The 26,987-nt window shown below is 37.2% G+C and overlaps 7 protein-coding genes across 7 annotated transcripts in view; 4 read left to right on the forward strand and 3 right to left on the reverse strand.

Moving 5' to 3' along the window:
* The first annotated feature begins 906 nt into the window (after positions 1–906).
* LOC114517515 (follicle-stimulating hormone receptor-like) lies at positions 907–7,768 on the forward strand. The gene is given in 11 exon segments (XM_028537274.1): positions 907–919; positions 3,498–3,568; positions 3,658–3,723; positions 3,963–4,031; positions 4,164–4,241; positions 4,658–4,723; positions 4,808–4,879; positions 5,020–5,091; positions 5,211–5,282; positions 5,399–6,126; positions 6,129–7,768. Coding segments are annotated over 9 exon segments (2,001 nt in total). The 5' UTR covers positions 907–919; positions 3,498–3,568; positions 3,658–3,694; the 3' UTR covers positions 6,944–7,768.
* Positions 7,769–8,597: 829 nt separating this feature from the next.
* LOC114517790 (BTB/POZ domain-containing protein 7-like) lies at positions 8,598–12,997 on the reverse strand. Its single transcript, XM_028537612.1, has 8 exons — positions 12,785–12,997; positions 11,089–12,290; positions 10,803–11,011; positions 10,602–10,677; positions 10,214–10,512; positions 9,480–9,732; positions 9,193–9,356; positions 8,598–8,926 (listed from the first exon to the last, which is right to left on the reverse strand). Exons 2-8 carry the CDS (start codon positions 12,140–12,142, stop codon positions 8,858–8,860), a joined length of 2,124 nt encoding a protein of 707 aa, XP_028393413.1. The 5' UTR covers positions 12,143–12,290; positions 12,785–12,997; the 3' UTR covers positions 8,598–8,857.
* Positions 12,998–13,229: 232 nt separating this feature from the next.
* On the reverse strand, positions 13,230–15,073 carry LOC114517673 (probable protein phosphatase 2C 59). The gene has a single exon (XM_028537456.1). It carries the CDS (start codon positions 14,992–14,994, stop codon positions 13,552–13,554), a length of 1,443 nt encoding a protein of 480 aa, XP_028393257.1. The 5' UTR covers positions 14,995–15,073; the 3' UTR covers positions 13,230–13,551.
* Positions 15,074–15,247: 174 nt separating this feature from the next.
* LOC114517842 lies at positions 15,248–17,875 on the forward strand. The gene is made up of 7 exons (XM_028537669.1): positions 15,248–15,374; positions 15,907–16,086; positions 16,342–16,431; positions 16,548–16,637; positions 16,848–16,910; positions 17,453–17,648; positions 17,785–17,875. Exons 1-7 carry the CDS (start codon positions 15,350–15,352, stop codon positions 17,813–17,815), a joined length of 675 nt encoding a protein of 224 aa, XP_028393470.1. The 5' UTR covers positions 15,248–15,349; the 3' UTR covers positions 17,816–17,875.
* A 141-nt stretch (positions 17,876–18,016) lies between these two features.
* On the reverse strand, positions 18,017–19,553 carry LOC114517841. The gene is made up of 2 exons (XM_028537668.1): positions 18,893–19,553; positions 18,017–18,709 (listed from the first exon to the last, which is right to left on the reverse strand). Exons 1-2 carry the CDS (start codon positions 19,493–19,495, stop codon positions 18,179–18,181), a joined length of 1,134 nt encoding a protein of 377 aa, XP_028393469.1. The 5' UTR covers positions 19,496–19,553; the 3' UTR covers positions 18,017–18,178.
* A 560-nt stretch (positions 19,554–20,113) lies between these two features.
* On the forward strand, positions 20,114–22,895 carry LOC114517662. Its single transcript, XM_028537446.1, has 6 exons — positions 20,114–20,288; positions 20,699–20,825; positions 21,046–21,453; positions 21,691–22,113; positions 22,456–22,793; positions 22,890–22,895. Exons 2-6 carry the CDS (start codon positions 20,711–20,713, stop codon positions 22,893–22,895), a joined length of 1,290 nt encoding a protein of 429 aa, XP_028393247.1. The 5' UTR covers positions 20,114–20,288; positions 20,699–20,710.
* Positions 22,896–23,224: 329 nt separating this feature from the next.
* LOC114517402 overlaps positions 23,225–26,987 on the forward strand; it is a 28,083-nt gene continuing 24,320 nt past the window's right edge. The window contains exons 1-9 of the mRNA XM_028537099.1: positions 23,225–23,369; positions 23,509–23,834; positions 24,049–24,190; positions 24,615–24,934; positions 25,266–25,416; positions 25,594–25,949; positions 26,241–26,385; positions 26,619–26,685; positions 26,772–26,862. Coding sequence (XP_028392900.1) covers positions 23,535–23,834; positions 24,049–24,190; positions 24,615–24,934; positions 25,266–25,416; positions 25,594–25,949; positions 26,241–26,385; positions 26,619–26,685; positions 26,772–26,862 — 1,572 coding nt within the window. The 5' untranslated portion in view covers positions 23,225–23,369; positions 23,509–23,534. The remainder of the gene's footprint in view (positions 23,370–23,508; positions 23,835–24,048; positions 24,191–24,614; positions 24,935–25,265; positions 25,417–25,593; positions 25,950–26,240; positions 26,386–26,618; positions 26,686–26,771; positions 26,863–26,987) is intronic.

Consider the following 26,987-nt stretch of genomic DNA (forward strand, 5'->3'; position numbering starts at 1 on the left):
ACGGAGTATATCTTTCGTATTACAGCTACGAACGTGGGAACAAATTAGACGCTGTTACGAACTGGTTGGTGTGATATATTGGTGAATCTGGTGGTGGACTTGTTCTGACTTGTTACCCGTGTGATAGATATACTTAATCGTCAGTTGGGCAATAGAATATTTATCAATTCAAAGGTATGTTTATGTATTTAACTAATGCTGTACGTCCTTTTTTATTTTGTCAAGCCTTAAAGACTTTAGTCAGTTCCTATTCCCAAAATATTATATTTATAATGGTGTTTCCGATTTAATAAGTAGGCCAAAACCACGCGTTTCTGGCATGGATATTTCGTATTTATGTATTGTCAATATCGTGTACGATTTTAAACTAATCTTTTTTATTTTATCGCAATAACTTTGCCATTTATATGTCGGCTGGGTGTTCTCGTAGAAGATGTGTTTAATTCACATAAGTCATGACTGCCACGATAATATATAGTACATGTATGTATGATAATAATATAGTACATGCTAATACATGCCATCGTTGGATAATCGGGTTTCTTTAATCTTGTAACTGTTAGTATCGGACAAATTATATCCAAATATAAAATATTATGGTTTGTTAAACAGTTAATTGTTTAAACACGCTATTTTGCCAACACTTTTCGTGCAGGCTGGTAAAGAGAACCGGGGAGATTTTCATGCAAAGTTGGTACTACAACCGATGTTACTGCCGTAAATCAGGATCGAGAGTTGTGTGAAGGAACATGGCTGGTTCTTTGACCATTTGCACATTTGTATTCATTCTGACGTCTTGCGCTCTCGGTCAATTCATGCAGTCATCTGAATCTGGATGTAAACTTGTTAAGAAGACTGACTATTACTGTCAAGGAATTTCACACTTCCCAAAAAATATCTCTGGAATTGCAGAGTATTTGTAAGTACAACGTGTTACATTATCTTGCTTTGTTGATTTGCGATGGATTTTGCTCGTAATAGTGCATCGTAACGATTTCATGGTGGGGTTTATCTCTGCCTACGCCCGCGTTTTATTTCTCATCAAATGGAATTAACAAATTAATCACAAACAGTTTATTGATGCCAAATAGAGAATATGTCCGGCGTCTAGGCGACAAAACAAATGCTGTATTAAACAATTAAGTTTGTGCCGTGTTATTCCGATATATACATGCACAATATCAGAACGGTAACATGTCTCAAATTACTTGGCTGCTTCTCTGTTGACTTTTCAATTCGCGTGACATGCTGTAGACACAAAAGAGACTCGCACGATACATTTATAACGAATCCTGAAGCAGTAAAAATGCTGTTTAAAATGTTGCCGTCCTCGGTTATGGGAATCTAGCATTGAATATGATCACATTTCGTTTATTGTTGTTTGTTTTTCTGATATTTTGCTTTCAAAACATGTCCCGACACAAGAGGGTAATGAAGGAGAATGGTATCTTAAATATTACGACAATGAAACGCATGTTATGCCTCGAGTTTTCTGGGCGTATTTTTTGGTCACACGCGGCATCGCCCATGCGCAATCTTGGCTTGCATTTCGGTACATTTTGTTGTTAAATGTACGTGCAAGGCTTGTGACATGCTTCCCCTAACCCAACTTGTTGCTAAGAATTTAATTTTTGCAAAAAAAATTAATTGTTTTGATTTCTTCGTTTGAGAATCGCGTGTTTATGGCTCCTGTGGTTGTTTATCAAACGTTTTTTTCTGCTATATTCGCTTTTTCCCACGATGAAGCTGAACAAGCACCCTATCGTCATAACATTGTATAGAATTTGCACATAGTATTATATTTATATCTGGTCAATCTCGACTAGTAACATCATGCACGTACATTGTACAGCTAGCTAGCTATCATCCCTGCGCGTGGAAAGTTAAACAGAAACGATCATTTATAGGTGGCGATAAGATCTTGTTGTCACTTCTAAGTTACGAAAACCTTCCGCGGTGTAATTGAGTCGCAGAAAAAGGGCAATAAGCCATATGTCCTTTCATCACAAACTATTTCCTGTGTTTCATCTTCATTTTACGTAACACTAGCTGCTTCAGAATTAGCGCAACTCGTATTTCAAACCACATCAATTGAGTGAACATGAAAAGCTCATATTTCATTGCATTGTTAAGACAATAGTCAATTGTAGAGACAGTTAGAGACGAAAGAAAAATAAGCAGCACTGTTGCATGATTGTACGTGTAACTTTTCAAGTCTTCAAGTACGGCATGTCAAGCTTGGAAACGTTAATGCATTTAATATGGGAAGTGATGGAATCGAAAGCGAGTTGTATAAAAACGACTTTCAAACCTTGATTCGAATGTCCAACAAGCGTTGTATACCTACCATGTCGTATATTATGGTTGCAACAATGTTTATATATTAATTTAAAACCTAAATATTTAAGAAACTCGATAGGAATGAGAATAAGAAATAGCCTGTTACCCGTCATGTTTAAACAGCTGATTTGTGTAATTACACAGTCATGAATATCTCCTAAGTGATTTTGAATTGAATAACAAGCTGATGAAACATACTTCGTCTTTATATAGGAATCCGTCAAATCATCGTAGAAAATATAATATAGGACCTCGCAAAGTTAAACAAAAAATCTTGTATAAAAACCATATAACCACTGATATCTTTCACCTTAACATATACAGTTATACAATATACAATGTCAATTTTGTCATTCGTTTTTGACGGGAAGATGATGTTTTTTTCTGACGTTAGCATTTCCAATACCACCTGTAAATTTAAGATCTTAGTATATACGTATGTATTTCAGTAATTTGACGCCCTTGCGCCCATCAGTCGCGTGCGTGTGAAATAAATGCTTCCAAGTTGTTAAATACGCGTTCAAGCGCTTTACAGACTTTTCTATCTAGAATTGAAATCCTTGAAATCCTATTGAAATATACGGAGATTCTGCAAATGAGGCTATAAAGTAAGATGCGCATTATGATAGAAAGTCGCCGCGGCTTATTGCAAAATATATTCGTACAAACAAAAATCAGATGTTGTTCCACTTAATTTCGATATTGCTTCATATAATTGTCTATCTTAGCGAACATTGAAATATCATACAAACACATATCATCACCTTATCAACCAAATGAACCAATGATAATTAAAAATTGCTGTGCACAGTTTTCTTGTATTGAGTAACTTCATTTTGTCCATTTTGGGCAAGATGCAACGATAATTTCGGCGTTGTTTTATTTTTGAGAATTTCACCTCCCCTGCATGCCCACACAGCAACTTCATCTCATACGAACATCACTGCTTTGTGGTAGCGATCTGCTGAAGTCAATAGTGAACTATAACTTGGTCTATCAATAAAACGTAGTCAAATAGATAGCCTTGCATGTTATAATCCTCCGTTTCAAAGATTCTATTCCTAAAGCATTGTTTCGAAATCAATTCGGCCTTGTAGATCTAAACAATTTAACACAGCTCTTTCTTGATTTGTCTGTCTCACATCTCCACAATATAGAGGAATAAAGATTCTACATTGCACCTTCCTGAATTTGGAAACTTGGCTGTGCCAAAAAATTTATCTAAAATGTAAGTCATGTTTTTTTATGATCGTTTATCATCGCGCGGCCTCTCCCCTTCTTGAATATTTGACTAAATGATTTTTCATGTTGATATAGACAATTTGAAAACTGCACCCTGACTGGGTTAGACGAGATGGTTTTACCCGACAGCATCGTGGATTTGTAAGTTTAACATAAATTTTCTTTTTTATCAGTTTCATTAAGCATGTGGGGGTTAATTTTTGCGCTGCAAATCGGGACTTTCACACAGGTGAAAACAAAACTCAAGAACATAATGAGGTCGAATTTATGGCAACTCCCTGATATTGTTCAACAGGTTTTGACCGGTATTTTCTGTTTTCTTTAGGATGTGAGTACAGGAATATTGTGTACTAATGTTGAAGCACCTTTGTATATTTTAGACAAATAGCAAAATCGAGGATAAAAGTTTTTACAAAGTTCAAGAATTCGAATAATAAACTAAGGAACTTGTAAGTATACCATTCGCTTTTAAATCTAAAACCCTGAAAATAGGGGCGTTCGCCTTCAGTCTTCTTTTAAAGGGTAACATGCATTAGAGAACTGAGAACGCTATATTCAGTTTCAAATCCTTTTCAAAACAGGGTAATTGAAAGATCAATCGATCCAAAGCCTGTCTTTCAGCCAGGGGCATTTGAAAATCTTCAGGGCCTTGAATTTTTGTAAGTATATGCCTTAGTTTATTCTATTATGTTTCAAAGAAATATCTGCATGTTTAAGAGGATAGTCTAAGTTATGGTTTGGTATAGTGCAATGTATCGGAGAGATAGATATTTTGATGAGGGAGAAGCCTTGATAAAGACTGACGTGTCTTTATATGAAAGAGGTGTCTCTATTAGAAAGATGTTTGTATCAGGCAGATGTTGGTATTAAAGAGACGTCGGTATATATAGCTAGCATTGTCTGCATTTTTTCGAGATTTCTGGGCTAGAGAGATGTCTGAAAAGAGAGGCATGCCTGTATGAGGAGGATATCTGAATTAAAGAGATGCCAAAGACCCAGTCTGATCAAAAAAGTCTAGTCTATGACACAAAGATAGCTGTGCTGTTTGTTTACTACGTGTTTATTTCTTTCCTAGGATATTAAATTTAAACGACCTTGACAGCATTCCTGTTTTCAATCGCCCTAGTAAACTAAAAGAATTGTGAGTATTTGTGAATTCTATATTTCATTGTTGCGCAGCAGTTCGAAGATAATGACAAAACATTTATTGCTTCCTCACATATAGAATGTTAACTGGAAATAGAATTAAAGAACTAAAGGCGAGACAGTTGAAAAATCTTCCTAAACTAAAAATATTGTAAGTTGACAGTTCAAATGCAGTTTGCAAATGCAATTGTTTTAATTCTGTCCTTGCCTACCCTCGAAAGTCCTGCATGCAACTATAAGTGTAGATATTAAAAATTGGGACATCATTTTATAATTTTTTTTTCACTTCAGAGTCTTGGACAACAATGAATTTACATCGCTACGAAACGGAATGTTTCCTGAAGACAACGAAATTGAAACACTGTAAGTTGTAGATTTTTGAGCAAATCATAAATACGTAAGTTCTTGAGATGTACAACTAAAGATTAACAACATTTTCGACCTGTAGAGAAGCCGTTCTCTGATTCGTGTTTTTATTTTAGCGATTTCTCATATAATTCTATCAAGAACATTGAGTCGGATGCCTTTGCAGAATTGACTAATGCAAAGTACTTGTAAGTAATAATCGATAAGTTATTACACATTAAGGGCAACATATGGTCACCTCGTATGTCTTGTGAACTTTACATTCTTAAACAGTTTTCACAAAGAACTTTTTTTTTACTTTTAGAGAATTAAACGGCAACGACTTTATAAATTTACCAACAAACGGACTTCAGAATCTTAGGAACTTGAGTCTGAAAGGGGTGGAGAGTCTACGTACCATTCCTGAAGGCCTACACCGTATTGAAAAGCTCGAACTAGCTAAAGGAAAATCCCATCTGTGCTGCAAGGTCAAGTTTGACAAGGCTCGTAAAGGTTTGACGGGACCTCGAACCTTTCCTCCAGATAATACAATGGCCCCAACTACCCTGGTCCCCACTATGCCAACAACACCAAGAAATAGATCCACAACAGGTCATTCGCTTCCTTCTGGTTTTGGTAGACGGAAACGAAGAGACGACGTAGTAACCCACCCCCTGGACCTAACAGAAACACCCGGTCCCTCCCCGTTCGTTCCAACACCTCCCCTCTCGTCCTTGGAGTGTACCCCTGAACCCACAGCTTTTCAACCATGTGAGAACATCATGGGAGCTGACTGGTTAACTGCTTTATCATTCATCATAGCGCCATTTGCATTGTGTGGTAATTTTGTGGTCCTTGTCGTCTTTCTATGCCTGGCAAGAAATTACAACGTTTCAAGATTCCTGGTGACTAATCTAGCTCTTGCGGACATGAGTATGGGTATATACTTACTGTCTCTTGTCACTGAATCCGTCATTACCTCGAAAGAGTACTACCTTCATGTGGAACGGTTCCAATTCGGCACCAGTTGCAAAGTTCTTGGATTTTTAGCGATGTTTTCAGCGAGTTATCGCTATTTTCATTGATGCTGATAACAGTGGAGCGATACCTGACCATTGTGTATGCAATGTACCCACGTTACCGACTAACGATGCGTACAGCGGTCATCTGCATGATCCTAGGTTGGTCCGTTGCAATTACTGTGGCGATTCTACCAATAGTTGGTGTTGGAAGTTATAAAAAAGTCGCGATTTGTTTACCATTTGACACGGACAACGGCGGAGATTATTACTTATTCTTTGTATTTGGTTTAAATGGCGTTGGATTCCTGTTTATTTGCTCGCTCTATGCTCAAATTTACCGCTCTGTCTTTAAAACGAAAAACTCGACACCAACTCGCAACCAGGACTCGAGAGTTGCCCGCCGTATGGCATTGCTTGTTTTCACAGACTTTGCTTGTTTCGCTCCGATTGCCATCACTGGTCTGTCAGCATTACTGGGTCATGCTCTGATTGACGTACAACAATCGAAATATCTTCTGGTATTCTTTTTTCCTTTAAACGGACTCTTGAATCCGTTTCTATACGCAATAATCACAAAGTCATTTCGTCGTGATCTTGCTGTTTTGCTCAAGAACTGTTTCGTTTGCGGAGGGAATCTGACGAATTATATATCCAGTTTCCCTGCACGATCAGTACAAAGTACAAACGATGTATTAAGCCCGTCTGCTCGACCGTCGTTAGACTTCAACGCCATGGGTGGCTTTCATAGCTTGGGAAATATCAGAGGGTCCAGAGAGAATCCAGTTTCGGCGTCGTTTTCCAAGTCAGAACCTAACTTGGTTAGGTTCAGTCAAGAGGCATTAAGTTAGTGTCCTCTAAATTAGGGATCGTTCATTATTGGTGACGTGGGGTGATGAATTGGAAAGCTGGACTTCTTTTGAAAGAAGAATGAAGGATTGCAAATTTTTGAAACTAGAATTTACCTGAGATTTTAAGTTTGAATGCCAAATCTTGCCACCAAAATCATCCTATCCCTCTCCCCAATAAATAATGAATGGCCTTTAGCTCTGATTCTAAAGAGATAATTGAAATTTTTGATTGGTAGCTTCGATGATATGTAGACATTGCAATGCAAACCAACTACCTTTCATAGTGAACTAAATTAAGGTGATTGTCGTCCTACAGCCATAAGATAGCTTTACTGATTTTGACAAATTCTAAATTTCATATCCAATAATTTGAATGGTGGGACAGTGATAAAATTAGTAAAAACAAGTTCTACGGTGTTATGTAGAAGAATCGTCAAGTATGCCAATAATATTTTAAGTCCATAATGTCAATGAGAACAGTGTTCGGCTGGCTAAGAGACACTGAACGTGTGGGGAAAATTGTTAGTTTAAAAGTGTGTATATTTTTGATCGTGAACATAATTTATTGTAGAATATATATATATAAGTTGTGTATATTTAATTTTACATTTGATAAGTCGATACTAGACGAACGTGAGATATATGATAAATTTTAAAATATACAAAGACAGATCGGGATACATTCACTCCCGGGTGATTCATTGTACATACTGCTAAATATTGTACATATAGAGAGGAATGGAATAGAATTAATGAAGTAATGTTGTCATAAAAAATTCTCGGTGTTTTGAATTCTACAGGATGTAGAAAAAGATGAATCTTTAAAACTTAAATACGCTATAAAGTATTATATACACTTGAACTATTGAAATATTGCCAGCGTTCCACAGTTCAACGCAATCATGCATAGTTCTTTGTGTCTTTTGTTTTGCCTTTTGTTCTCTTAAGCACACTGATAGAGGTGTTTGATTAATTTATGCAACTACTTTAGCAACCATGAGGTGGACAAGACTTTCGCTGAACGTGTTCATACTTCGGTGTAAAAGATAGACTTCGAAGCGCCAGAGTCAAAGAAATATCTGGTCAGGAAAGAGCTTTGAAGCGGCGAAAGGTATGTATCGACTTTAACAACTTTATAAAGTCGCAGCTGTTTAAACATTCAATTTTATACGACAAACGTGAAACAAACACTGCATGTAAAGTCGAATTTTCTGCTTTTCGACCTGAGGGCCTTCGTCAGGAGAGTTAGTATGGTAGTAACTAATGCATGTAGTGGTACTAACTCTCCTGACGAAGGCCCTCAGGTCGAAACGTCGAGAGGTAAATGTTCTGATGTAAATTTATCTTGATGTTCAAACTTTCAATGTTAAAAGTCTTCCACGGACCTCAATTACGTAACGATTCCCCATACCATAGGCATACATGGTGGGGTGGGCTGGGGTGTTATGTGGGGGGTGGTACCGCTTCAGCTCTTGCCCCTCACCCATTTTAGAATTAGGTGAACACATTGATATGATGATTCAATTGAATTTTAAAATATTTTATTCATTTTCAATACCGCGAACAGTTTATATTTTAAAAACACTGCAACAATATATTACGTTAAGCAAAACAACATATTATTATATAACATGCATTATATATATATATGTATATGTATATATATTACTTTATGGAATATAACAAGTTTTGTCCTTGTATAGAAATCTTATATAATAAGTTGTAGTAATTTCATGACGCAAATACACAAAATTTTGAGCATCCAAATGTGATGTGATATTCAGTAGAGTAAGATCTACGCCATTATGTCACCCTGGCTCATATACATTACGTCATTTGTCCAGCAAATGATTTATTGAGCGAGTATTGTCGCTCTTGTTAATAAGCCTGGTGTCATACAGGCACCCACAATAACTATTTCTGTTTCTTCTTCGCTTGAACATCCAGTGTCACATCGGGTTCAGTATCGGATGGGATGCTTAGCTGCATACAAAAAAATAGTTATATTTTTAAATCTTACGTAAACATAGCAATATGCAAGCCTTTGACACTCTTTGAGAGTTGCTTATTAGTCCTTGACTTTAGGTCAAATTGGGCGAGTTTTTTAACATAATATTGAAGGAGAAACAGGTGTCTTTATCGAAATCCTAAAATGGCGCTATTTTATTGCAAGAAACAGAGGAATCTTTCAACGGAAAGTAAAGGAAAGCAATCATCTGATGAATCTTTCATTTTTTAATGAATTATACCTTTTCATTGCTGCAATAGCTGAGCAAGAGTGACTCCTGACTGCCCGGAAAATCTTCGGCTGTGTTCTTCCGTGCATGTCGGAGAACCTCGACGGCGACGTCGGGAAGACCAAATTCGCGTACAACACGTTTTCGTACTTCGTGATTCACGGCTCTGCCGTCCCCTGGGAAAACAGAATAACCCAAACGAATGGAACTAACCATTAGATACACATGAAGGGTTAAAATGGGCTGTCACATATAGAAAGCTATAACCACCCCCATACCCCGGCGTTAATTGCACCCACCTAAAGAAAGAGCATACGCCCGTTGTGTTTGATTAAAAGACTTAAGTTCTTTTTCTCTGTTCAACATAGCTTTGACAGTATTCTGATCAGGATATGGTAGTTCATTTGCGATCACAGATGGTGGACCATCTTCATATTCTGGGGTACAATACTGGCTGGTTATACTGGTTACCATATCTGGCATGTCTGAACGACGTATCATACGAAGACGAACAACTTCCATCTCTTCAACCATTCGTTCACGCATGATAGCCTGAGAATGAAGAATAAAAGGTACCTCAATTCATTTCCATTAATGAACGTCTAGTGATGGTCCAATTCACTTCTGACGTATGAAATATAGTCTGTTATTGATAAAGCAGTACTGCATTGGTTTCAGTGCATTTGCTGCTCATAAACATCAAAAGACAACAGACTATAAAACATCCATCAGAAGTGAATTGGATCCAACAAAATTGGATCGTGTGAACGGAACTTAATATAGGTTTTAGTTTTTTAAAAATGTATGGGATTCGTTTTTCCACGGTATGCTCCTCAAGACTGGTGAAGTCAAATGATAGTTACAGACATGTGTTATACTTTATTCAGCAAAAAAGCTTGTCTTATATTCACAGGCATTTTCTCCGAAACGCGATCAACCAAATTCAACACATGACTCACAATAAAGCTGTGCTACACAGCGTTGAAATTAGAAAAAATTATATTTGCTCAAATGCTATCTCGTTATCTTTCACCTTTGCCTCATCGACGTAGGCTGAAAACAATCTTGGTTTTACATATTTCCTATCATCATTCACTCTTATCCACGATGATCTTTGCTGTCTCTCTCCTTCCCCAATGTCCAATGGCATTTTCTTCTGCAATAAACCTTGTTGTATTGCAACTTTCAGCACGCTGCTGTCCTTCGGAAGTATATGCTGTACTCGTATTAGTTGCAAAACGCCATGAAGAACGTGTTTGAGGGATTTCACGTCAATGTCTTTTCGTCTTATGCTCCGCTTTAAAGAGCTGGTATAATGTTCCAGTTTCCCATCTGTCGTAAAGCAGACATAAACAATCAAATCGGAAAGTGGTTTTACGAACCTGATTGGGAAAAGCCAGTGATATTCCAGCAAACACTACCTGATGGATACATCGTTTTGTAAACTTGAGCTTCACCCCACTTCATGACAGCCAGAAGAACATCTTGTTCACTTGCCTAGTTGTAAGAAACAAATTTGTGAGAGAAAATAAAGGACTGTTCGTTCCACTATTTTCTGCAATAATTAACCCACATTAATGTTTATTTTCCCACAATCTGCAAACCAAAAAAAGGACTTTTACCTGAAGAAAATCTGATTTCAATGCTTCAATAAGAAACTGTTTTGGTAGATTTAGAAAGACATCCAAATGCACAAGGTTGAGAAACTCTTCTCGCAGATAATGCATAGTTTGTCGATAGACCCAATGTGAGCCATGAGGTTTGTTGCTCCATTCCAACGACGCCAGTAGAGACATGGGGGAGAGTTCTTGAATGATGATATCCTCTGCACCTATTCACAAATGATGTCAGTAAAGTGGCTCTCTGTAGAAGGGGAATTCGAGAAAGAAATCTCACTTTTACTCGTACCTTGCTCAAGCGTTGCAAAATCCAAGAATCTTGCAATCTCATAAACTTCCATTGCCACCTCAGGAACAGTAAGTAACTTGTGTGGATCCTCAATACTCCGTTCATCGCTACCTAAAGCCCATCTGATCACAGAAGACACATCCACACAATCCAGATACATACATTGTAGTAGCACTCTGCCATACTGCCGAGGGATAATCTTCTCATCGAGGACCAGCTTTAATGGCTTTGAAAAATCTCCTTCCTTGGCTAAAGTTGTTAGCAATGTGTGAAAAAATGGGGATCTGGCTGCTAATATTGCCTTATGACAATGCAGTTCAAATGACGACTCAACACCAGAAATTTCTCTTGTCTGAGGTATGCCTGCAAAATTATCTTTGAAGACCAAAATAACATCACTGAATTTGCTTGTATTTAGTAACACATTCATATCTAGTTCCAGAACATTTGGTGTGCCAAACTCATCTCCCATTTTCATGAGGATTTCTAAGTTATCCACCAAAGCTGTATCAAATGTTGGTACATCACCTGTGTATAGATAATGCAACATCATTCTAAATATATCCACAGTTAATTCAGGGTTTGCTATATCAATCTGTATCTTTGCATTATGCCCTGGGTTTTTTTCAAGGATAGTGTGGAAGAATGGTGAGCGCAACGATAATAGGAATCTGTGACAATGAAACTCGCATCCTCTGAATTGCAACACAACATCTGTGAAATATTGCTGTTCATACATTGCAAGTAGATCTTCCTTTAAAGTTCTAACTCGTGGACGAGCCAGGCTCGTTTGAATTGATAAATCTTTCAGAGCAGAAAGTGACTCATATTCCTCCACAAGGGCATTAATCTGGTGTGTATTCCAAGATTGTGTTAACTCTCTGATATGTTTGACATAGTTTTGAGTTTTGTGGGAGGACTTGTGACGTGAAAACTTCTTTCGAAGTGTTGCAAACTTTGAAACATTTTTCTTTCCCTCCAGACGAGCCTTGTTTTGTCTTCGTGGGATATTTTCCACTGACCGTGAGTTATGAAGAGAATTTATCCCACCCATTTTATGGGACGAAAACAAAAACTTTACAATAGACTTTGCTGTGAAGTACCATGCATATCTCTCATGCTTTGTATATTTCTAAAGTTCTGTTAAAAGTTCATGTAATGGCTGTTGTCTTGATATTTTTCATAGCAACAAATAAGTCAACCTGAAAATAAAACATTTTGATCGTATGACACCAGTAGCACTGCCAACGAAAATGAAATAATAGACACGGGTAAATAAGGGTAACTTTCACTTTGAAAAACTGTTTAATAAACAAACTGTTGGGAACAACATCGTAAATAACTTCGTCAGAGTTTTATTAAGTTTAGAGCTTTTAAAAAGGGACAGATGTATGCCACAGAGGGTAAAGTAATCATGCCATATACAGTATTTAGCGTTTCGGATCATATTAATGATGGGATAGGGAACACACAACGTACGACTTGTTGACTCTTCTATCATGGAAAAACACGATTATCGAAATGTAAACATTGATTAGGTTTTATTGGAAATCTATGTTTATTTCTGTAGAACAACTCATTCAAATACAATTGCTAGTCTCACTTCTACGTTCAAACTGAACGTTTAAAAACGTATGAGAAAACTAACTTCCATTTTCAAAAGTCTCCAGTATCTTGGCGACAAATGTATACTCACCAGTATCTTTATTTACTTGTCCGAAATGGCGATTCTCATCTTTATGTAAGCACATATAACACATTACAGCCAATATCTCTCGCGAAAAACAAGACAAAGCATTACCCCATTACATAAACCAAAGTTTAAACACAATTAATCGTTTAAAAACAAAAAGAAAGTAAAAAATCTAATGAACAGCCGTAAACATCATGAAGCTTCTAGTTGACAAGATGACCGTGTTCTAACAAAGGAACTGGGACTTTGTAAACAATCATTAATTTATGCAAAATGTTGCAATTATTGTCAACAAATTTTCGTTCTAATTAGAACATTAGAATACTTTAGCTACATTGAAAATGTTTCCTTTACTTTAGTATGTTTTGATTTTTTTTTGTTTGGAATGTTTCATTTATAGCTATGAATAGAAGTCGAGATTGTTCGGTGCATTTATTTGTAGCGTAAATAATGATTTGACTCGCATACAATGTGTGAAAAAAATAAATTTGCGGTTTCTGCGTAACATGATTACGTTACTAATCTCTTATAAATTAAGTCAAAGAATGCATAATTAGTACCCCGATAAGACCACATTTTCCCATATATAGTCAGAAAGAATTCCTCATGGTTTTTTTGCGGTCTATATTCAGCTGTGTTTGTCATTGAGGATGGGTTAGTCTTTCCTGCGAGGTTGCTTTTGCAGCGCCTAAATTAATCTTATCATATGCACGTAAGCTATTAGCTAGCGTAGGCCAATAACGGTTTACTTATGTAGTCATGTTTAACATTTAACAACTACAAGTGGAGTCATGGATTACTTTGCTAAACATGTTCCGAATAACTACAATTACTGTAATGTTCTCCTTTGATCCAGCTGTCAATGCAGCTTTGACAAGATGCTTACTGATTCCCCCAGCAACAATCTCTGAGTCATGTCTCATTACACAGTCTATTAACAGTCCTGAAAGTGAGGCTTTTTCTTTACATTCTTGTTCATGATCAAGTTGTGTTGTAGTTTGGTCATTCAAAGATTCAGCATTCAAAACATCTTCATCCTGAATTGTGATTTGAATAGAATCATTTCCTCTGGATTTTGTGCTATTTTCTGTGGCTGTCAATCCAGTAGCATTTTCTTCTAACCATGCCTTGATTAGCAATACCATCTCATTTTCATTGAAAACCTGCCAGAAACCATAGGATGCAACCACTAAAAGGTGAACGTCACCAGCAAGTGGAGTAAGCTTAAATGCAGGAACATTTAGAATATTTGACTTAAGAATGGGATCACCATGGTTGCCTAGACCTCTTGTGGTAGCAACAACACCATTCACCCATACAGTCTTAGACCATTTGTGAATATCACCATTCGCCTTGATTCTATGTTTTTCACTTTTGTTGTCAGGACTATGATCAATGGTCAATGTTTGAAATGTGTTGTCATCCAGCACCAACATTGCTTTCACATTACCAACATTTGCAACAAGCAAGGTATCCTCTGTTAGCAGACATGTGGTTGCTGAACAACCACTCCAGCGATTTCGAGAAGTCTCCTCAGCTCCAAAGAGCAAAATCCTATCCATTCTGTCAAAAGCTTGTTGAAAAGAAGCTAAAACATCGGCATCATCAACACACTTAAAATCACTAAACGTTTCTTTTAAAATTTGGTAGAATTGGGCAGAGCATTGGTTTGCAGCTGTTGAACCACTGTACCCATCAAACACTGCAAAATATGAAATAGTCTGCTCGCTTATGCATTCAGACATATAGCTATATGCATCTTCCATTGTTGATCTCCATTTCTCATTGGCACTTTCACATACCCCTACTCCAACGTTCCCATGCAACTTGTCACTTTCTGAGCTAATAATCACATCATGATGTTCAATAAAAGAGGATTTAGCTTTGTTTGATCGACCATACATATCCGATTTCAAAATCTCATAGGCCAAATCAATTTTTCCAAGCTTTTTCTGATAAGCACTACGACCAATGTCAAGTCTATTTAGGTCCTTAATTAATGTAGCACGTCTTCGACTTAATGTCTGCAGATCGTTTGGTTTGGTCTGAATATCGTACTGGTAGAGTGACAAAGCTTCGTGCACTGCGCGATGATCTTGTAAATTCGTTAATTCAACATAATTGCAACATTTCAAACACAACATTGATACATTCGTTTCTTTGAATGCCTCAATTATTTTACCCCGTTCCACAGATGTGTCCTTGCGGTCCATATCAGTGATATTACAGATTCACTTCATATTTGACAGAAATTCGGTAAGAAGAAACGATCCAGGTAAATTCGGTAATATGTTTGCGCAGGAGATCAACAATATTACGATAACCATGGTATCGTTCGGGGGGGGGGAGCGCAGCGTTGGGACACTGAAAGTACAGCAGTTCAGTTCATCGTAAAAGATCAGTGTGAAAACTGGCTCGGCCGTGGTGGCATGGGAACAAATATATTGTTGTCAAGGAAATGACAAAAGGAATCTTTGGCGGAATTTTGCGTCGTTTTGAACTTTACAAAGTTTGCAGGTTTTAAAATCAAACAAACAAATCCTTTTTCCTCGTCAATCGACAAGCAAAATGAACAACAGAGGCAACGAAAGTGGTAAGGCTGTTGCTTTTTTTAGAAAAGTAATGCAATGCGTAGATATTTCAATATATTTTTACTGTTATGTGAGGTTTTGCTACACGTATACTGTTGAATGTTGATCTTTTGCAGTTCATTATGTGGTTTCTCAAACGTCTAAGTTTTGCATTCACTATGACATTCATAAATAAAAGGAAAGACTCTTTGGGATATTTATTTTGCAAAGAAGAGTTTGCTATCATATAATGGCTGTATTGTGTACAAAAGCTTCAAAAATGAAAAATTATTTTTGACTAAATCACTTAAATGCTCTCATGTATTACCTTACAAAGCTTTTGAGTCCCTCTGCTAATATTAATTGCTTTTTAGTGCATTAAACTTAGTCTAAGAACAAATTCCAACTTATCTATGTAATCCTTGAGTTCACATACTATCAATAAAGTGAAAAAAAAATAGCAGAAATGTACATAATAAAAGATAATTTTAGACAGTGTAGAACAGTGTTTGTTGTCAAAACACTGCCTCAACTTTCGGTTCTTTATTTGTTCAGGTGTTACGCATGATATAAAACCAATGGCTGACCGACCCGTTGTCGACCCACCAATTCTGTCGCAGATTACCTGCTTGGGTGGACCAGCAGATGTGACTGATGACATAAACACAGGCAGAATACATCCGCGAAAAGATGAAACAAGTTTTGTAAAATTATGCAGAGATGGAGGTCACAAAGGTACAGTAATAAATATATTAGGCTGGAAAAAACAATTTACTGATCAATATGGTGGCTAAAGTACTGACAACCTCCTATGAAAGGTGATATTTGGACTAGAGTTACCACCATGGGTAATTAAATAGGTTGGAGTACTCTGTGACATAGCACCCATGGAGACTGGCTGCATGTGCCCACCAACTTTCAAAGTGATTAAAGAAGGTGCCTCTCAACTTTTACTTGCTTTCAAACTCTAACATCTTTTTTATTATATAGGCCTACTTGAAATGCAAGAACATGTGCAAAATAATGATCCTGTTACCTTTAAGAGGCAGGGTGGAGATTGGTATTATCATGAGCAACAATGTAAGCATAATAACTCGTTCACTGCTATTTGATACTGTATTCATATCATACTGTATTCGTATAGAATTCTTCACTGTTCAAATATCATTGCTAATTCTTATTTTAAAATATTGTAGCGGAAAATGGTGATTTAGCAACTGGCAGATCAAACTTAAGAGACACAGATTCAGAATTTGTTCGCTTGTCCAAGCAAGGTGGTCATGAAGGTATATTAATTACTGAATAATCCAGTTTAAAGCAAGCTATAATTATCAATGGGCACACCCTCAGGGCACACCTCCTGAAAAGCCTTCTATGGCATGTTGTCCAATGAAATCCATCATATTTCAAGCAAGGGCTTTCTTATCTTGAAGTTACACTAGAACTTAACTCATATTTAATCCCATGAACTCATCAATTGATCTCCATTCATCAAGGTCTGCTGAGGATAGACTCTGGCAGTAGAAGTGAAAACCCGTTTGTCAATTCTCATGGAAGATGTATGTTGCTTCTCAGCCCTTGTCTTTTGTAATTTTGTTTTTAAATTGTTCTGGTCATGCAACGCTGTGTCAATCATTCAATTTTTATTCTCTTTAAACGTTTTTGTATTGCGCAGTTAAAAAATAGTTTACGAAAGTCTTTCGCAAGCTTTTTATCGACGTATAAACCTTTTTGAGAAACTTTGAGGCGACGAGAACAAGATCTCTTTATGTTTTTCCACCGTTTCCAATTCATTTTATTTTTACGCATTCATGAAGGTAAAATAATTGAAATACGTGTTCACCTATTTATCAATAATTGTTAAATATCTAAACGCCTTCTCACACAACCCATTTTTTCGTATTCAATTCACTTCTGATGGATGTTTTATAGTCTGTTGACATGCAATGTATGTGGGCTGCAAATCAACTAAAACCAATGCAGTACTGCTTCATCATTAACACACTGCATTCCATACGTCAGAAGTTAATTGGGTCCGACAAAATTGGATCGTATGTTTGAAGAGATTATAACCTGTGGTGTATCTGCTTTTGTACACTAGATATAAGGAAAGAAGAGAGAGTATCACCATCAACATGCCCCCCGGCCGGAATGAAACCTGCTGACGTCAATGTTGTCCCTGGCAACCCCATATGGCTCGGGGGCAGCGGACCTGAGATGGGTTTTGTGCCTGGAAAACGGTTTGTGAAAAAGGAATTCAAAGAGTCTCCATTTGCAGTATCCTCTGATTGGATGGGGTAGGTTGAGAGTTTTAACTCCTGCAGTTGGCCATTCTCCAATGTTTTCAAGCCTCGTTTTTTAGTTCAATATTTCAGTTCATATTTCTTTACGATTTTATCCCTTAATTCAAAACTTAATTTTTTTAATTTCTAGAACGCAGTCCCGCAATCCTGACAAGATATGATGTTGAGATTCTGGTGATCTGAGGGACTATAATTCAGCTATAGACACTAGTCATCTGGCACCGCCGGTCCCATTGCATTGTTTTAAACTATATACATTTAAAAACTGATATATTCATATCATAAATTGTGTTGTATTATAGTTGTATATCTTCATATAAAAATGTGATATGTTGTATTTATTTTATATAAAAAAGTCATAAGGAGGTCTTGAAATTTTATGTAAAATATGCCCAAATATTATATTTATAGTTTTAAATTTACTGTAATGTAAGGTGTTTGTTGTAATTCTTTATTTGTTTTTCTCACATCGTTTGTTTGCTGAGAGTTAAAGATCCTTTTCGTTCGACAATTTGATATCATTTTTAAGCAGCAGTCTTGGAACGAAATGGAGAATTCTCCGGCAACAACATAGACCAGCCTTGAAAAGGTTGTACAACAGGGATTTTTTCTTCATACAATGTAAACCCCAGCATTCCTGCAACAAGAGCAGCTGTGTCCTCGAAGCCATCTGGACGTTTGATTTTCAATGGAACTGTCGCCAGTCCGGATGTAAAAGTTTCTGGCGCGATTCGTTCTGAAGACCCTTCAATAAATCTGGTAATCCAACCAGTATAGCCAGAAATCTGTCCAGAAAAACTGGCTCCCTCGAAACTCAAAATCTTATCCCACCATTTCTTATCAGGATTTCCTTCATATGTTTTTAACAGCTTTTTGAAAACTTCTTCGGCGCTTTTCCACCAATCACCAGGAAGCCCGATGTCATCAAGGATTGGCTTTAGAATTTCCTTTAGTTTCTCAAGTTTTTCTCCCAAATGCTCCCAGTCTTCTTTGCTTCCTAACATTTCAATCGCAGGAATGCCACAGGACGTTTTCATATCGTAGTCAAAAAACTCCTAAAATCGCAATAAGAAAAAATTAATTTGTTACCAACCTGCTCATGAATGAGAAAGTTGCCTTCTTCACATGACCGGCTTGAGGATTTACTGCGTCTACTCGATTTACTGCATCAAATGCAATCGCAGGGCAGAAGTTGCGATTAAAAATTAGGATTAAATATTGTTAATGGATGTAGTAACCTGTAGGGATGACATGATGGTAATTTGAGAAGCAATTTTTGTCGCTGGTGTTGTGGTTGTGAAATCAGCCGTGACGAGGTCAACATACGAAGGAACTTTGATATTTTCGGCGATCTGTTCTGACATTTGCTGGAAGAAGACGTTATAATCTACATCGTAGATACAAAGAGTTGGTACATCCACACAAAGCGTCTTCTTTCCTTCATGTTCCACAAACATCTGTCGAACACTTTCCTTTCCAGCATTTCTATCGATAGCAAGAGCAACCAGTTTTATGACACAAAACCACCAATCATCTGGCGAAGTTCTAAGCTTCCAATGATTATTATAAGCAGCTAAGATCGCGGAGAACATCCCATCGTCTCGATTACAATATATCACACCATCTGATCCTAAGGTTGCGACTCTATCACCAACGTTCTTTCTAAGGGAACTGATGTCATCCAAAGAGAACCCGACTTTGAGCAGTCGTGTTAGCACTGACCCCTCGTCTGATTCTTTGGCGAATTTCTCGAAAGCTTCTTGGGCCGGAATTTGCTGTAAATCTGATAGATTTTTTACTTTAGTAGGCTTTGAAGTTTTGTTTAGTTTAACACACTTCATGATTATATTGTGAAGAGGTTAGCACAATTTTTAGTTTCTTTATTATATTTGTTTTGCATGTACGTCAGTCGTATTACCCAATAAAATCCAGGTTTGGGTCATGAGGAAGTTAAAGATACGTCATTGCATATCCTTCAATTTCCTTTCTATCAGCTTTTCACGACACGATTATGAAGTGTGTTAAACTGAAAAAAAACTTTAAGTCCGACCAAAGTTAAGAATTAATCTTTCCTAAAACAAATGTCTGTTGAGCAATGAATTCCGGATGTTTTCTGCTGTGTCAGGTTCGCCGTGAAGCTGCTTTCTTGTGAACTTGCTGGAATATTCACCAGCATTTCTGAAATAGAAATCGCTCTCCCCTTAACGTTATTTACATCAGTAATTTTAATCACAAAAGACGGGGTAACTGTGTATTAGTTAACTTTGAAATCGTACGAGTCATCACAGGTACAGTTACATCCCTCTGTGGCCAAAAAGCATGCAACAATGTTTAAAAACAACCTGTGCCTTAATACCGCATTTTGAAAAACAAATTCCTAGCAACCTGTAAAGATATACCACTATAATATTAATTTAAAATTCATTCGCAGCCTCGCTTTTGTCAAAGAGTTAGTTGCGGTAACGTGTAAAGTTTGTGTATACCTGTGGGAACTCCTTATTCTAGCGGCTTAATTCTTTCTGTAAAAATTCCATCAGTAGAGTTTTTAAACAGCTGGTCATGGCTTGAAGTTGTTTTCAAGTTTTTGAAGAGTCTCCTTTTGAAGACTCTCCATTTGAAGAGTCTTTTTTGAAGGTAACTATGGATAATGTTTGTCTCGCAATAACAACTTCATTGCGGTGCATCATTAATGAGACGTTCTTGTATTTGTTGTAAGTTTACCCATGCAGTTAGGTTACTTACAGTTGGTCATAGCAGCTTTAGGAAGTCAGTCTGTGCATGATTTGAAAATCTCTTTGGCCCATTTCCACCTGCGATTTTTGCAGCGATTTTTGCATCTTCTTGTGATAGATGTGAACGAGTGACCAGTTATAAATGCTCCACTGAAATGCTCTGATGTATAAGAGCTCTCTTTTGAACATCAGTAGCTAATTCACATCTATCTCAAAAGAAGGAAATCGCACGTAAAATGGCAGCAAATATTGCAAGTCTAAACTGGGCCTTTTCATTCCTATTCACAGCATTCATTATGAGTTTTGTTTTAGTTACCATCTTGAATGGATAACATGATGACGTTGAAGGAAACGTTTATTTTCTTGCTGTTCATTGCTTGCTGTTCAGCAAGTTTGCAAGACGACAGATGCCAGGATAAGTTTGGATCGGATCTTACAAGTAAAAGCCATTTTTTAGATTTAAAATTGTACTTTGATTTGAAATTTCGCATGGAAGGAAATTTTAAACTTTTCCCTCCAGTTGCAACAGAAAGTACTTTAAAAACATTAGTAAGAAACTTATAAATCAGACATGATAAGGCAGGCAAATTATTCGGTTAAACCGTCCGAATATTTTTTGCACGTAATTTTATGGGTATGTCATACATTATCTTTTTCAGAAAATTTCGCTCTAAGCGGTACTGCAAGTCAATCCAGTGTATACAACAACGGTCAGCCGGCACGGCTCATCGACGGAGATACAAATCCATACTTTGGGAACAACAGTTGCTCAGAAACAAACGTTGGTGACAATTCCTGGTGGGAGGTTCAACTGCAAAACTCAATCTATATCACGTCTGTTACTATCACGAGCAGAGCAGACCCGTATTGGCCATACTCCGATTTTTTTCAAATTGACCCATGTACAAGTGGGATACTAGCAAATGACGGTGGAACAAAGACGTATCCGTGCCAAGAACCATACCCAACGACAACGGTAAAAATTGTGCTTCCGGGAACTGGAAAAAGACTCTCTTTATGTGAGGTGCAAGTTCATGGAAGAGAGATGGAGTTCTTTGACAAGGAAGGTATGAAAGTGACGTCGCAACACTAGCAATTCTTGTGAAAGAAATAGATGTTCAAACTAAAATATTGCAATCTAGGATGCTTCAGTCTAACAGCTTCTAGTGTACACGGGCCTTAAACTGGGCAAGGAGACAATTTTTTTCAACAATTATTTTAGAAATTCTACAACCAAATTATTAACATCACACAAGTTGTAAATCCCTTGATTTGCAGATAATTAAATGATCCTTTCTTCTTAGTGAATTACGCTTTAAAACAACCTGCGAAACTATCATCAACTTACTTAAATTGGGTTGCCTCGAAGGCTGTCGATGGAAATAGAAACGTCAATATGCAGTTAACTACCTGCGTACACACCGTTGCGAAAACCTTTGACTGGTGGAGAGTGGACTTGGGTAAAAGTATCGTGGTCTATGCAGTTACTGTTACCAACAGGATTATAGAGGGACAAAGGTTAAGCGATTTTGAGATATTTGTAAGCCCCAGTATACATATCGTTGAAGAAAAAGGCCCGACTTGTGATGGTCGGCGTGGTATCGTGAAAGGAGCAACCCGAACAATCTTCTGTCAGCAGCCATTGAGGGGACGTCATGTTGCCTTGGTATCTCGCTTAACTGAAGCATTACAATTTTGTGAAGTCTCTGTGCAGGGTTGGGAAGAAGGTAGGGAAGAATTTTTGTTGTATTTTTCACGTAGAAAATATATTACTACGAATGTGTGATAAATTAATCTCATGTAGAGTGAAACTTGGTAGTATAAACAAAGGCATGCATAATTGCTTTTGAATCTTGCATATAGTTTAGGTTCTGTCGACACTAACTTCTAAGAATCGGGGATCAATTGATCCAATACAAATAATTTTGCACATCAGTATAACCTCGGACTAAGAGAATCCTAGATTCTTATTACAAGTATGAACTTGGCTTCAGAATTACCTTTTCATAAGAACTGCATGGCTGTACTATTCACAGATTCACAGATGCATTTCTTTTCGTGTCGTCTAGAGTGCATCGCACCTCGTCCAATGGGTATGGAAAGTTTTCGTATTTTGAACTCTCAAATATCCTCATCGTCATCCTTCAGTGTTCGTTATCCAGCGAGCAATGGACGATTAAATAATAAACGTTGGGTTGAAACGTTTCCGGCTTGGATACCCTCAGACACTGACGCCAGCCCTTGGTTACAGGTGGATTTTCTCTGGATTGTTACCATAACTGAGATATTGACCCAAGGTCGTCATTCTGCTGAGCAATATGCCGACATCTGGACTAAAACGTACATGATATCCTATGGCAGCGATGGTGCAGACTTCCAGTATTATGCTCAAAATGGAATTGATAAGGCAAGGATAGTTGAATTTACTTTTATTTTTCCACGGTAGATATAGTTAGCCCTTTAAAAACCCATTAAGAGGAAGATGGTCGTGATTTTTTTTTAGGATTAGACGCGAATGAATTGTAGTTTAAATCGTAGTTTTTCGTACTGGAAAGGTTCAATACAATTCTACCAAAATTAGGGCAACTTTTTGCTGAAAACATCCGGTGATATAATAAGTCAAGCAATTTGTACCCGTGAGTCGGGTGATGTTAGATGGAATCATTCGTTTCCCGCCTAAGATTTTTAGGCCGCCTGTAGTGTTTATGATTTTTTCAGTTTATTTATACTGGATATCTTGAAGAAACAGGTAAAATGATAGATCTGATACAGTTTTAATGAAAAACATTTTAGTGAACGACGATTATTAATATTATCTCTAACTTTGCATAGATATTTTCTGGTAACTGGAACGCAAAGGAAATAGCTTACAATCCACTGTTACCATCTATTACCACACGCTTTGTACGTATCCATCCAAAAGAATATCATCGTTATCGAGCTATCAGAGTGGAATTTATCGGATGTTACTCTGGGGACGAAGGTAAACCTTTATTAAGCAAGAGAGTCATTTCCGACAATATATTTCTTCATAATTACCAACTCAAGATATCTGCATTAAAAAGCCGGACATTTATATATTTATATGAAATCAATTGATATGTTTAAATTGATTGCATTAGGTTATCGGCGGCTAAAACCTTTGGGTATGGAAAAGTCTGAAATAACTGACGCTCAACTAAAGGCGTCGTCATATCATTCGAATGGATGGTACGTACATCTCGGTCGTTTGAACAACAACGTTGGTAGAGTTTCCTGGTTGGCTGGATTAGGTGACTTGGAGAAATGGTTCCAGGTGGATTTTATCCTAATTGCTACCATAGTTGAAATTTGGACACAAGGATCAAATAAAAATTACGCAGGCGAATGTTATGTGAAAACATATCATGTGCATTATGCATATGAGAACGAGTTTCAAGAATATACTGAAGAAGATGGTTCAACAAAGGTAAATATATCAGCAGGGGAAGTGCAATTGCTTGAGAGAATTGCAAGGGTTTGAGGAAAGTGCAAGGGAAGGCTTATTATTAATATCAAAGAACAATTAGAAACCTGTCCTCTTTTCACTTAAACGTCTTTATAATAAAAATCGCAGCCAAAACAGTTTTAAAGAAGAATTGATTTGTTCCTAAAGTAACGTGTGTTTTTTTTTCTTTAAACAGGTTTTTTCTGGAAATTTTGACGTTCACAACCCCGTAGTTAACTCGTTCTCTCCAGCAATTGTGGCTCGGCTCATTCGCGTTTATCCCAAAACAGCGCATCACCATCCTTGCTTACGATTAGAGTTCTGGGGATTTTACAAAGGTAATTTAAGAGATCATTAATCTTTCTCATCACGATTGATGATCCTTACTGACCCCTAGAAAGAACAGTTTTAAACTGATAGTACTTTGTAGTATCCAGTATGAGTAAAGTTAGTTTAGGTTTCATGCTGACAATGGACCAATAAGCGATAATCCTTCTTAGACTGACTTTATAGAGCTTTCACTTATCCAAAACCTTAAGTTTAGGTTTTCTCGTGTAGTAACATTGTTCGAATGAGATATTTTTTACTGGGTGTTTTGGCGAACAGTTTAGACGTTTAATGGTAGAGTTAATAAATTATTTAGGGGCACCTTTTTTCCTTTGATATTCACATTGTTCCACGATAGATGCTTGTTGAAATATTAGCTTAATTAAAATACCCTTGTGTTTAGAAACTAACATTGACCGTTAACTTCACTTCCAGAGTGTTCAAATGCTGGACCATTGGGAATGCAAGACGAAAGAATTCTGAACAATCAGATAACGGGCTCGTATGAATATCCACATCCTCCTTATCATCCTTATAATGCCAGACTTAACTGGAAGGCAGGCTATCACTGGTGGGGTGGGTCTGACCAAGGGGCCTGGTTGCAAGTATCTTTTCAACGTTTCGCTAAAGTAGTGGAAATTGCGACACAAGGTCGCTGGGGAGAAAGAAACGATCACTGGGTTAAGACCTATTCTCTATCATATGGGAATGATGGAAAACATTTCTATGACTATGCTTACAAAGGAACCACAAAGGTGAGAAAGCTTCCTGGCACCCAGTCTACCAGCTGTCTCCCTTGGTGTGCAGGGAGATTGGGATTTAGTTGGGAAAATACTTCATGGAATTAACTTCGAACATCTCATAAAGAATAGAGATTAAAATATATATATTCGCAGTTACTTGACGGCCTTCCTACCAGTCTGCTCTTTGGATGAAAAAAAACCAATGTTCGACCATCTGATTGCGTAACGTAGCTCATTATTATTATTAATGTATTATTATGCTCCTCTTATATATCACCCAGCAAGTTAATGACTGACTCAAGTGACCGTTTAAAATTTATGATATTTCTGTTCCATTCTATAGGTATTCAATGGGAATTTTGATAGAGTTTCTGTTGTTAATCGTCTTGTGGACCCGCCTATTGTTACGCGTTACATTCGTATTCAACCTCTCACATGGAATCAATATATAACTCTAGCAGTTGAGTTCTATGGATGCTATTTAGGATATTCAGGTACTTCTTGTAATTATGAATTCTATAAACTGAATAACTCTGCATGGCTGTACTTGAATTCTGAGCATGCTTTTGTCAGCTCAAGGAATCCTTTCCTGCCAACGTGAATTTATTTTTTGAATCGTTGACAATGTATTTGCACAGTTTTTGTATTGAAGAATTTGACATCTTTTTTAGATTCCTGTGAAAATATACCTGGCCGCAAGCCTCTGGGGATGGAAAATTTTCAAATTAAAGATTCTCAAATAAATGCATCCAGTGAATTCAGAAAACAAATGGGCGCTGTGGCTGGGCGATTGAATTTTTTCGCGGATGGCACGCTAGGGGGCGCCTGGGGTTCACTGGTTCCAGATGACAATCAGTGGTTTCAGGTTGACTTTCTTCGTACAATGAAAGTAACTGGTGTGGTGACTCAAGGTCGGCATGCTAATCACGCCAAAGAGTGGACCAAAGAATACACTCTGTGTTTTAAAGAAGGAAGTGATGATGATGATGTTAATTTTCAGTTTTATAAGAAACAAGGTCAGATAGAGGTGAGTTGGACAGAGTTCTGGCAGTTTCGTCCCTCTGTCAAAAGGTCCGAGCAGTGATGATGATGTACAAGGAGCTAGTCGGTCATTACTGGTAACTACCTCCTACCCATCTATCCTGTTCTATCCTATTTAGAGGATAGATTCTGGCAAGTGTAGTGCATAAAATTAAACGCCGGCTAAATAAAATCTGCAACAACCTTATCTGATCACGCTCTCAGCTCATGCCAAAGTATTTTCTTTATGATTTATATTTTGCTTATAAATATCATCTAAATTATTCCAATTTTAAAGAAATTTATCGGGAACACCGAGAGAGAAAGCATTGCAATAAACTACCTGGATCCATACATCAATGCAAGAATTCTTCGTATTAATCCTAAATCCCAAACTTCCCCAAAGTGGCATGCCTTGAGAGTTGAATTTTATGGATTTGAAGGTGCGAGTTTCTGTGATTTAAAATATTATCCTTGAATAAAATTTGTTCACTTAATATCTTCTACAGAAAGACCTGTAGGAGGAACAGTTTAGAATGATCTAGCTATAATAAAGTTTCTTTATAGATTAGTTTTTCTCCTGGAGTACATAATACTGGATCCTCCAGTTGTTAGGAATTTAAGTGTAGAACAATTATGTATTCATGCTAAATTATGTATTCATGTTAAATTGTAGACGCCCTTATTGACGGAGAATATGCTGATGTGGAGAAAAGAGTGACAGCGTCCTCATGGCTCGACCAGTAAGTTCCAAACAACGTTTGTTTGTTCAGAGAGTGGCAAAATCATCATCGCTGCAAAATCATCATCAATTGTCTCTTCTTTTCAGTCGTCATCAGCCATATGATGGTATTATTTCAGGAAAATTGGATTCCACATCCTGGACACCGGCAGTAGAACAGAAGAAGGAATATATACAGGTTGAGTTGACAATAACCATAAGTGTCAAGTGATGGGAATCCATTTTTTCCTTGTGCTAGCATTGTTGATCTTTACTATTGTAAAAATGACGCAACATATAGTCGTTCAAGGATTGAACTTTTTG

Source organism: Dendronephthya gigantea, unplaced genomic scaffold (assembly GCF_004324835.1).
Source record: "Dendronephthya gigantea isolate DGI-Jeju-01 unplaced genomic scaffold, DenGig_1.0 000009F, whole genome shotgun sequence".
In the NCBI taxonomy this organism is placed as follows: Eukaryota; Metazoa; Cnidaria; class Anthozoa; order Malacalcyonacea; family Nephtheidae; genus Dendronephthya; species Dendronephthya gigantea.